Source organism: Chrysochloris asiatica, unplaced genomic scaffold (assembly GCF_000296735.1).
Source record: "Chrysochloris asiatica unplaced genomic scaffold, ChrAsi1.0 scaffold00019, whole genome shotgun sequence".
NCBI lineage: Eukaryota > Metazoa > Chordata > Mammalia > Afrosoricida > Chrysochloridae > Chrysochloris > Chrysochloris asiatica.
Window position 1 is genome coordinate 25,710,705 of NW_006408537.1, and position 12,768 is coordinate 25,723,472.

Below are 12,768 nucleotides of genomic sequence, written 5' to 3' on the forward strand. Positions count from 1 at the left end.
CAAATACTATGTATGGCCTTGGACAAAAATCCCAATATATTGTTCATTAAAACATACGCACACACTCCTTGAAAAATAAACGTTAGTATCTGTTGTTTGCTGAAGCTAAGTAGCCTAGGAGATTACTTGGTGTTGTTAAATGCTGTCAAGTCGGTTTCGATCCAGAGCAACCCTGTATAGGGTTTCTGAGGAGTAGCTGGTGAGGCCTGAACCACAGACCTTGCGGTTCAAAGCAACTTTGCAGATTATCCCACAGCACCATACCAGGACTCCTGGGAGATTACTAAGAATTGTGAAATTGAAATAAACTTAGGCCTAAACAACACATGTATAAACTTTTGAAGAATTTATCCTACCCACAGCTGTACCTTCAACTCTGTTTCCTCTTCCATTCACAGAAATGCAAAAATTAAAGACATGTTCTAGAAAGTAATTTCCTCATGATTGAATCTGACTTAAAAAATGAATAATAAAAACCTTACATTTTATTGAAGGATGCAGTCTTCCTCTCTAAATAATCATTTGCTATTTGGTTGAATAATAAAGGCTGAACTGGAATGTATTTCTTTCCATACCATAAAGTGATACAGATTTTAAATCGTATACCAATTTCATGTATGTCTTAGACATAGCCATCAAATACAGAGAAGGCTAATAATCCTTTCTCTTAGTAAATCCAATTTTACACCTGACAAATATCATCAGAAGCAATTGATAAAAATTAGTGACTTAATAAAAGATGCCTCAGAAAAGTAACTGCTCATCAAAATAGTCTTAAATTGCTGTTAGCTGAGGATGTTAAATGGGTGTGTGCATTCACATAAGCATGTGCATATATGTGTGATGTGTTAAGTATACATATTTGTTCTCTTTATACGTGTACATGCAACAGTCAGCCATTGAATAAAGGCATATTTTCAAAATTAAACTTGGTTTCACATAATCATTTCTGAAGGGAATTGAAAATATTTTTGTCAAATGAAGAAATAGGGTACTGATCATTTGTTACTAACATTTGTGCTCCGCATTCTGTGTAATCTGAACCATGCTCATCTTTAGATTAACAGTTGCTAGTATTGTACATTTTGTTTTTTATTTAGTTTATTAATCATATGTTTTAAAAATTTTTCGTTTAATTGAAATCATATCTAAAGCATTGAAATCTTAAACCATTCAGTTCCTCAAAGGTGTTTCACGTGTTTTAATAGGCTTCCATTGTGTGTTTTTACAGCAAGCTTAGTAGTGGAGGAGCGAACAAGACAAATGAAAATGAAAGTGCATCGATTTAAGCAGACAACAGGGTCTGGTTCTAGTCAAGAACTTGATCGCGAGCAATATTCCAAGGTAAAACTAATAGTATCCAAACAGTAGTTTCCCTTATAGAAACGTACAGTGTGTGTTACAGGCAGGACTAGTGATTACTGAGTTATAGAAAGGAAAGTATCACTCAAGTGACATTCTTGCATCATAATTTCTACCCAAACCTAAAAATCTTTATGCTCCTGATATATTTTATGAACTACGACTTTGTTTATTTAATTAATTTTCATCAACTTGTATTTAATAGTGTTTCTAAAAATAAAATGTGTAAATACCTGATATTAAATTCACTTAACAATTGATTGTCACTAGTCAAATTTACAAAAATAAGCAGCGTATAAATATCAAACTATTTTATTGCTTGAATATAATTTAATATATTGAATATTAAGATATATCTTTTATAGTCTTCAGTAATAGATATGATTTAGACTGATAGTAGCTATTGAAATTAATTAATTAATGGCAAAAATCATGGTATGTGAGATTATTTTAGTGATCTGTGTTTAATAAGAAAAGTAAGTGATTTCAGACTTTTAGAAACTGAAATTCACATAGTTTCATGTACTGATAAGCATTTAATTTACATTTCAGTGTTGTTTTCTAAGTAAATATGTAGAATTTTATAAACTGCCAACTAATGCATAGTCATTTTAATTAAAGTGTTCATAGAATGTTATACTTAATGAGGTAGTTTTGCATATATTAACTGGTCTATTTTAAAATATTTTTATATCATTAAAAAGATAGCAATAAAAATTATAGGTCAACTTTTATTACATGTTAAGAAGTCCTTTGGGAAGTAATGACCCATTAGAAATTTATAATTAATAAAAACTACACTAAGTCAGTACTGTTGGCATGAAATATTAACCTAGAAAAACCTATTTATTTTTTAATAATGGAAGTTGCTGTTGTTGTTGTTATATGCCATGGAGTCAGTTCAGACTCACAGCGACCCTGTACAGGGTTTCCAAGGCTATAAATCTTTATGGGAGCAGAAAGCCTCATCTTTCTTCTGAAGAACAGCTAGTAGTTTTGAACTGCTGACCCTGAGGTTAGCAGCTCGATTCGTAATCACTACGCTACCAGAGCTCCTTAGGTAGATCATTATATAGCCATATTTTCAGAGACTGTTACAAAATATAGCAGTAGTTACTAAGCATGATGAATTTATCATCTAACCTAATGTAATCAGCAGGATTCCTGCTAGCATAGTGGTTACAAATCAGGCTGCTAACCTCAAGGTCAGCAGTTCAAAACTACCAGCTGTTCCATGGGAGAAAGATGAGGCTTTCTGCTCCCGTAAAGATTTACAGCCTCGGAAACCCTATACAGGGTCGCTATGAGTCAGAACTGACTCCACGGCACATAACAACAACAATGTAGTCAGCAACTGTTGAGCACAGTCTCTCACTTTACACCTGAGTCAGAAGTAGAGGGTTTCCAATTGAAAGAATACCAAGGGTCAGTGGGTCACTATTAATTATTAAGTGAGACACAATTCCCTGAATCTGAAACAACTTTTAAAAAGTAAAATCAGTAAAGCAGAAGAAAAAAAATAATAAAAGTAAGTAAGGTGTCTTGATGTTCCCTAGAATTGCTGATTCTTGCTCCATATATCTTCTCTGAAATTTGTTCTTTATGGTATTATCACTTCATCAGTATTTTGTCTGTGTTTTTTATGAATATCATCATCATTTTTGTTTTATTTTATTACAAACTCAGAATTAGAAGGCAAGGAAAGTTTAGTAAGTTTGATCACAGTTGGATGTAACTCTTTGGAAAGGTTCTTTAAACTGGAAATGCTTCATTAGAGCTGAAAATACTTCATTGATTTCTCAGCAATATATACCGACCAGCTGTTCATTGGAAACCCTATACAGCATTGCTATGAGTCAGAACTGGCTCAATGGCATTTAACAACAACAACATATCTTAGGATGAGGTCATGTAGACCAGCAGGGGAAGGGAGATGGGCTGGAATAGGAAGCTAGAAAAGGTAAGTAAAGAACTGGAATAAAATACTAAAAATTTTCTGGATCATTCTGAACTAGAACTCTGATCAATCAGTGGGAAAAAATATTAAAATGATGTGTTCTAGATGCTTAAATGACTACTTAAGACTAATATGTCTAATCATTCAAGAATAGGTTTATCTCTTTTAAAAAATTCCAAATATATATAAATACATAATTACCCAAAGAAATTTAGACCTTTAATTTTCTATTCCAACTTCCTTATTTAGTACAATATGACAAGTGAGGCTCAGAAGAAATTATTAAAAATAGTAGGCCTCTTTGTACAATGAGGCCTATGACTCCTGATTTATGACATAAGAGTACTTTGTTCTTATATGAGTTCTTATATGACTGATATGAACACAGTATTCTAGATCTATTAAAAAGTTTTCATATGGATTTTAATTTTTATACAAATAAGTTAGCATGTTTTATCTTTCCTTCCTCTTTTGACATGCTCCCTCTTTCTCATTGTGTTTAAACAGTGATTTAAAGCCTATTACTTTCACATATATGTCCATTACCCCATGAGAATTTGAAATTCTGTTCTGCACTTTTCCCCTTTTGATCATCATTCTTCTGTACAATCTTTGATCAGCATGTTTAGTAATGGTAGCTGGGTACCATTCAGTTCTTCTGGTCTCATGGAGACAGGTTGTTCATGGAGGCAGTTAGCCACAAATTCCCTTTTCTCCTCCTATCCCTGACTTTCATTCTTTAAATTTTAGACCAAGCATATTACTTAAACCCTTCTTAAAGCCAAACAAAGATTTAGGCTAACTAGTAAAGAATGTCTGCTTTGAGCATCGTGCTGTTTTAAAATCTATCTATGTGGGATTAAATTGACAGTAGTAACTTGAAAGATTAGGTAGGAAATTGAGGGGGCAGTGAGTTTATGTTAATGATGGAGGAACAACTCAGAAAAGACAGTTGAGAATTGTACGACTCAAAGAGTGTAATTAGTGTCTCTGAATTATTCCTATAGAAACAGTTGAACTGTGTAATGTTCTCAACAACAACAAGAAAAATTTACTTTTAAAATGCTTTTTCAATAGCATATTGTTTGCTTACTTTTATTTTATATTTCATATGAAAGACACTCTACATTTTTAATATTCATATTATGGCCTGATACAACAGAATTTTTAAATAATTACAGTAGCCCTGAATGTCACAAATGATTATTCAATGAAAGGTTTATGGTTCCAACCCACCCAGCAGCATCTCAAAATGCCAAAATGCAGGGCTGGCAATTGGCTTCTGAAAGGTCACAGCCTTGAAAACTCTGAAATAGTTCTACTCTGCATACATGGGTATCATGAGTCCAAATAAAAAAAAAGCCAAGTACTACTAGTAGCCATGCTAGTTCATTCAAACCTAGCCCATACAGATTGTTTTTAACCTTTCATACCAAGATTTCTATAATTTACAAAGATCTATTTTATTGTTACAATTGAAAACCAATATATTATAGATTTACCATTGATGAACTTTTAAACTTTGATAAGTTATTGCCTCTTTTTATTATATTAATTCATTTGGAAATTTAAATGAAGCAATACACTGTAGTTGAAAATTGTCTTCCAAACTAAATGTTAACCTTTCTTAGAATACTAGTATTACAGCAATAGAACTAGACTTTCTTCAGAGCAAAGAATTATCAAAGCAGTGTCATATAAACTCCTGAGATTAATTTTTGAAACCTGTTAGCCTCTTTTAAAAAGGTTAAGTGATCCTAACATCCATCCTGAGTAACTTTGCTTTTGAAAAAGCATGAAACTTCTTCAGTGTCCTTAAAATGGACCACCATGCTTTTTGTTGTTGTTTTCTTTCATTGATGCTATACAGAGTTATATGAATAAATGATGGGGTGAAATTCTTTAGTTGGAGTTGATTTGGCATTTAGGCCCTTTCACTTTAAAGAGTGCTTATGTTTGTGTAATCCAGGAACACAACCAAGATTGATGTGATGGGTTTGTATGTAGCTGCAAAATATTTAATATTTTACTTATAAAAAGTTAAGTAGAGCCCTTCCCCCTCCACTCATATGACTTATCATTCCTGTAGGTATCAGTATAAATTCCTCTTGAGGACAGTATATTCCTAAAATTATAGTTACTTAATTTACATTAAAATAATTGACATATTAGAAATTCCATAAATGATGCTTGATGAAAAGTAAAAGTGGTTAACTTTGTAACAGATCTTGACAAAAGTCAATGGGCTAGTAAAAAGTAAAGTAAAAGTATTTCATTTCATTCAGATAACCAATGTGAAGAGGAACATATTCTCGTGTCAGAATAATGGGTTGTTCTGTATCCCAATATAAAAAAAAACATAATAGGGCATAGAATCCTTTCAAATCTCTATTTCTCTCTTTCCTGGAAAATCAAAATAGGAATCAACTGCAGGGCAACTAACCTGATCTGGCCATGTAAAAAAGGTTCAGAAAAAATGGCTGCTAGGAAAAAGTGTTCCTTAGAGAAAGATTTCCATGCACATATCTCTACTATGCAGTCTACATTGCTAATATTGGCATTACCAAATAAGAAGAACATTTGTGCTGGGTGTTAACTCAAGGGCAGCAACTATCCTTCAGCTGGATACTTTCCTATATCATTTGATCTAAATTCCTTCCTAATGTGTCATCACAAACTGCCATTTCAACACATTTGGAAATATTATACATAATTACATAGTGAATCTCTTTTAACTTAATAGTTTGGAAAACCAGCTATATAGAAGCTATAATTGTATCACAGCAGCAACTTAAATTCAGGTTATACTCTACGAGTCTTTTCAAGTTTTTACCCCATCTACGGTACTTAACAACAACTCTTAAGTAAAAAAGAGTTCTAACTTAAATGACTTATCTCAGTCAGAACCATGGTATGAGATATGGCAGGATTTACCAGTAACCCACATTATCATATTGTTTGGAATATGCTCTTTTAAGACATACTAATTTAAAATAAAAAATGAACTTGTATAAATTGCTCAGTTCTGGACATATCAACATGAGAATTCCCTGTGACACTTAAAGGACAGTTTCACAATTGTTAAAAATATAGCAACAGCAACAACAAAAGCTTTGGAAAGATACGTAGGTATACATTCTACAAGTTGGGGTTTGTTTTCAGGCCTAATGTAAAACTCAGGAAGTAAAGAATTAGAACTAACATTTAAGTGCTTTAGCCTAAATTACTTTTGTAAGGTGGATTTTGTAATACATTGTGAATCGTTTCTGTAGGATATAAAATAGTATTGTTGTATATTTCTTTCTGTGGGGAGTACAGTGGCTCCATATGAAAAGTATTTGACTACAAACCACAAGGTCTGTGGAACAAGCCTGCCAGCTGCTTTGCAGGAGAAAGATGAGACTTTCTCTTCCCTTGAAGATTTAATGCTTTGAAAACCCTATGTAGGATCACTGAGTCAGAACTAACTCGACAGCAATTAGCAACAACAGCAATTTCTTTTCTGTGCATATAGACTCAGGTTATAACATCAATTTATTTAAACTACTTCAGCAAGATGATCATTCATGCAAATTTTTAGAAGGAGTTCCTTCAGATTCATCAAACTTCTGACATGGAGCATGGATGACTTTTTTTTACAAATTTGACAAATTTGACAGATATTTTATTTTTTCACTGCTTTATTACTTATACATGTAAAATCAAATTACTTACTGAGAAACTTAAATTCTCAGGTATTTAGCTATTTTATGTTTTATAAGAAATTATATTAAGATAGGATACTTGTATATTGTTGTTGTTAAGTGCTATTGAATTGGTTCTGACTCGTAGCATCCTTGTACAGAGTTTCTGAGGAGCAACTGGTGGATTTGAACTGCAATACATTTAAATTTATGACATAGGAGATACTGCAATTTTAATAGAAGTCACCTTTCTCTTTTGATATTCAGTTTATGGTTCACATCTGAAAATATTTAATGAAATCATAATAGAAAGCCAGATAAAGTCCAGTCTTTGACTCTGTTGCCCGTGGCGTAGTCCCTTAGCTTTGATTATTAGCTCCTTTTTGTGAAAAACTGTTGTTGTTTTTTTGAAGCACTCTGAGAGAATGATATCTTAGACTAGAAAATGTAGTTTAGAAAGAAGAAATATAGACTGATAGTGTCAGTCTATACCATTGATACAGTAAAAGGTAAATAAAATAGGAATAATAAGCAAGGAAAGAAGTGGATACAACAGAATACAAATGAATAGCATAATTTTAAGATGTCATATACTTGTAAAAATAAAATTAAGATTTCTCCAAGCATTTTTTTTTTTTTACATTTAATTTATAATTCAGTATTCATAAACCATGACTTGCCATTCAAAAGATGTAGGGTTCTTATATACGTCATTGTGTAGTATGTTAGTGTTTAGAAAAGGCTGTAAAGTAGGGGTGGGGAACGTCTAGCCCGTGGGCTGCCTAAGGCCTTAGAAATCACTTGGTCTGGCCCTGCCAAGGCAACCACAGTTCCAGCCACTAAATTAGGGATGTGGTACTGTAGGATAAGTGCTGCACTGAATACCACAAGATCTGCAGTTTAAACCCACCAGCTGTTCATCGGAAACCTTGTAAAAGGGTCACTGTGAATCGGAACCGACTCGACAATACTGAACAACAACAACAGTTAAGTGTTTGACCAAATATAGCAGGCTAATTTTTAAGTTGATAATTTTGTATGACCTGTGAATGATGTTATAAGTATCCAAATGACCCTTGGCAGAAAAAAAGGTTCCCCACCCCTGCTCTAAAGTATCATTTATGGATTATTTGATATTCCACACCTACTTTAACAAAGGTACACTGCTGTATGGTGTGGGTGAAGCAGTTACTTACCTCACCATGCATGTCTCTTTTTTTTTTTCCCCACGACCTGATGATGGAGCTCACACTTTCTTGTTTTTAATCTTTAGTATAACATATATAACGATCAGTACAGAAGCTGTGATAACGTCTCTGCCAAATCATCAGATAGTGATGTCAGTGATGTGTCTGCCATTTCCCGAACCAGCAGTGCCTCACGCCTCAGCAGCACAAGTTTTATGTCAGAACAATCTGAGCGCCCCCGGGGTAGAATCAGGTGAGTTACAATATGGTTTATGTAACTTGAATCTTTAGCTGTGACATAAAAATATTTATCCAGATTCCTGAGAATGCTTTCTAAAACACAGTGTAAGTCAAGTAGCAGAAACAGTTCATTAAAAGTACTGCAACTGAGTTATGTTTATTAACTATTACGTAATATAATAAATGCAATGTTCGGTACTGTCTACTGTCAGATAGGGAGTGTGGTGGGTAAGTCCTGGACTGGGAACCGCAGTTCCTGCCTGTCAGTTGCCCCATGGGAAAAAGATGAGGCTTTCTGTTCCCATGAAGATTTAAAGTGACAGAAACCCTGTATAGGGTCACTGTGAGTCAGAACTGACTCGAGGGTATTTAACAACAACTCTCAGATCATGACACAGTGTTTAAACATCCAACTGCTAACCAGAAGCCTATCAGTCACTCCACCGGAGAAAGATGTGGCAATCTTCTGTAAAGATTGTTGCTGTTGTTAAGTGCCATTGGTTTGATTCCAACTCATACGGACCCTGTATAGGGTTTCCAAGGAGTACTTGGTGGGTTTGAACTGTCAACCTTGTGGTTCACAGCCTAGTGTTGATCATCAGAAGTCTGTAAAGATTATGTATGGCGCCTTGGAAACCCAAAGGGCAATTCTATTCTGTCCTATGGGGTTGCTGTAAATTGGAATTGACTCCATGTCAATGAGTTTTACTGGGACTATCATATACAGCCGATAGCCATAATCATAATTTTAGAGCTTGCTCAGAGTTACATTTTTAGTTTCTTATGGGGCTGGTGGTGGTTATGTGCTATAGAGTTGGTTTCAACTCATCCTGTATAGGATTTCTGAGGCTGAAATTCTTACAAAAGTGGAAAGTCTTATCTTTCTCCTGTGAAACTGATGGTTGATTCAAACTACTGACCTTGAGGTTAGCAGCCCAACTCTTAACCCTCGAAGCTACCAGAACTCCTTTAGTTTCGTATAGTATGATTAAATCTATAGAACGTCCATTAGTCCAGGATTGGAAAGTTAATTCTAAAATGGACCAGAAATAAATATTTCATGCTTTCCAGGCCATATGCTCTTTAACTAAGTACTCAACTCTGCCACTGTAGCATGCAAAGCTATAAAAACAAATAAATCTGATTGTGTTTTAATAACACTTCATTTACAAAAACAATCAATGGAACATTTTGGCCCCATGGTCTATAGTTTATGTGTCTCTTTAGTTCCATAACAGTTACTCTGTTTACAAATTAGGTTTTATTGCATGTGATACCAAAAGCTACATCCCTAGTTTACCCATTTCTGATACCAAGTCCCTGGATAGTGCTAATGGTTAACACCCTCGGCTGCTAACTAAGAGGGTAGAGATAAGTTCCAGTCCACCAAGAATTGTTTTAGAAGAAAGGCCTGGTGATCTGCTTCCAAAATACTAGCCCCTGAAAATCATATGGAGTACAGTTCTGTTCTGACACACAGGAGATCACCATGAATTGGAATGGATTTGCTGGCAACTGTGTTTTTGCTCACATTCTATGAGTGATAAGAAATCTGTGCAGTTTGCTCATATTACCAGTAGTGTCATTACTTCGTTACAAAACAAATAATCCACTGAAAGAGAAAGGACCTCAGACATATATTCCATCTTAAATAAATCAGACTCATTATTGACAAAGCACATTTTGTATTTATTCTTTAGCCTGACTCTATAAGTGAATTTCATTGAAGAAGTTTTGGGATTGAGGAAAGAGTTAATACATATAAATATTCAAAGTAGAAACAATTACCTTTTTAATAATATGAAAGTCTGGTATTCTCACTTATTTTAACGATATACACCAAGTCATCCTATAACATAAGAAATGTTTTATTATACATTGCTTTGAATAAATTTTATTGTGGAAATCAGTAAAATGGTTTAGAAGACAACATAGCATTTGTTAAAGACATGTTTAATACCTTAAACATCAACAAAATGCTCAGTATTCTCAGAAAGAATATTAGAAACAAAATGTATGGTATATATGCTTTTGATTTCTCTTATCCAAGTATATTCTGATGTGAGGAAATGTCTAGATAAGAAATGAGCAGCGGACTGTATAGTCTTCTTGTAATTTATAGGCCAGTGCTTACAAACTTTAGTTGCTGTATTTTCCTGTTAAGGATTCACAGTCCCCCCCATTAGTGTTTTTAATGTCTGGAGAAATTCTCTATTGATAAAGTTTTTTAACTTTGTTCATTTCAGCATATACCTAGCTTAACTGATTCTGGATGCTTTTTTTTTTTTTTTTCCCCCGAAAGGGACAGCTGTCAGTATTTTGCAAACTTCTTGTGTATTTTCAGAAAAATAGATTTTAAATAATAAGAATTTTGTCTAAATTACAAAAACCTATATGATTAGATTTTTTTAAAAAGGTAATTGTGTAAAAATTAAATTAAACTTATATATGATGTGTGTAAGTTGAAAAATATAAGTACTCTTGGATGATCATTTTCAAAAAAGTCACTTTCAAAGCATGTTAGGTATTCTTAATTCACATCTTGCTATTTTTGTATTTGAAATAATGATTATGCCATGAATGTCTTGTCCATTCAGGGCTGCAACTAGCTAAACCATATAGTACTTGTGTGTGAATTTTTAAAAGTGCATCCTTTTCTCTGGATACATTCATCTATGGCAGGCTGCCCAGCTTGAAGTACCTGAACTGTTTCTCGTATGGATTAGCTGAATTGTTTATTCAAAATGATCTAAAACATGTGTCATATTTTCAAAGGTTAAATATACAGGGGAGATGTAGTTGAGAAGGAAAATAAACTGTAATATTTATATCAAGATAAATAGCCTTTGATATATATATATATATATATATATATAATTAAATTTATTTTCAAAAATTGTCATGAATTGCAAAAACTACTCACAAACTAAAGTCATAGAATGATTATCACAATATAAAATCAGTGTCTAATACTTCAAAATTGTAAATACTGAGAAAGATTAAGGCTAACCAGCTTTTCAAATGTGCTTTGCATTTGTCTTAAAATTTGAATTTAGTTTTAGCTTAAATATTCAAAAGATGTACAAAATATGCACAGTCTATGTTCCGACTTATAGCAACCCTGTATAGGGTTTCCAAGGAGCTTCTGGTAGGTTTGAACCACCAATCTACGTCTGACCTTGTGGTTCAAACTGAGTTTGCAGTCTAGTCTTATCCTATGGCGGCACACCAGGACACTCTATGTTGTTGTTGTTGTTAAGTGCCATAAAGTTTGTTCCAACTCATTGAATGAGCCTATATAGAGTTTCCAAGGAGTGGCTGGTGAACTTGAACTGCCGTCTGCTCAAATGCTCAAATGGTCTGCAATTTGAACGAACCAGATGCACCATGAAAGATGTGGCAGTCTGCTTCTGTAAAGCGTGGCAGCCTTGAAAACCTTATGGAGGTGCTATATTCTGTCCTGTAGGGTCACTATCAGTCAGAATGGACTTGATAACAATGGGTATTATAGAAATACAACTGCGGTAGAGACAGGAACACACAGTAAATGCTGGCTGAAAATTGTAAGGTTTGACAAAGCTTCTAAAATTGTGGAACATCTATCTAGAACTATTATAGGATTATGGTGGCATTTTCTTTCAAAGCTTGGTTTTGAATGAAATGTGTGAAATTTGCCTGCCTGGAAAGAAATCAATATACTATTTAAAAAAAAGTTTGGAACTAGGCTATGGAAATTCCTTTTTGAGATAAGCACTGCTTTTAAATTTAAAAATTTAACATTGAAGTTAGAAATCCAATACATTTTTTTTTTTTCTTTTTGGTATGTATATATGGAGAGAGAGCTCTGGTAGCGTAGTGGTTACAAATCAGACTGCTAACCTCAAGGTCAGTATTTGAAACTACCAGCTGTTCTGTGGGAGAAAGATGAGGCTTTCTGCTCACCTAAAGATTTGCAGCCTCAAAACCACTGCACTGGGTCACTATGAGTCGGAACCGACTGCATGGTACTTAACAACAACAACAATATATTTATATGTATATATAATGAGGGAGGGAGTTCTGATGTGGCGCTGGACTACAACACAGGTTTGATCTGCAAGGTTGACTGTTCGACATCACCAACTGCTCCTTGGAAACCCTATACAGGTTCACTATGGATCGGAAATGATTCAATGGCACTTAACAACATGACAAATTCTTAATTGCAGAATCATTTTCTATATCAATAGTTCAGAATAAAAAATGAAATGTTCATTTAGAACATCATACAGGTAGAAAGCAAAACGTCATTAAGAAGACAAGAAAGAAGCAAAAGGTCAAAATGGATGTCAGAAGAGAC

The 12,768-nt window shown here is 33.9% G+C and overlaps 1 protein-coding gene across 1 annotated transcript in view; it reads left to right on the forward strand.

Moving 5' to 3' along the window:
* LOC102835640 (regulating synaptic membrane exocytosis protein 1-like) overlaps positions 1–12,768 on the forward strand; it is a 678,398-nt gene that overhangs the window by 541,186 nt on the left and 124,444 nt on the right. Inside the window, 2 exon segments of the mRNA XM_006835784.1 lie at positions 1,232–1,344; positions 8,276–8,442. Coding sequence (XP_006835847.1) covers positions 1,232–1,344; positions 8,276–8,442 — 280 coding nt within the window.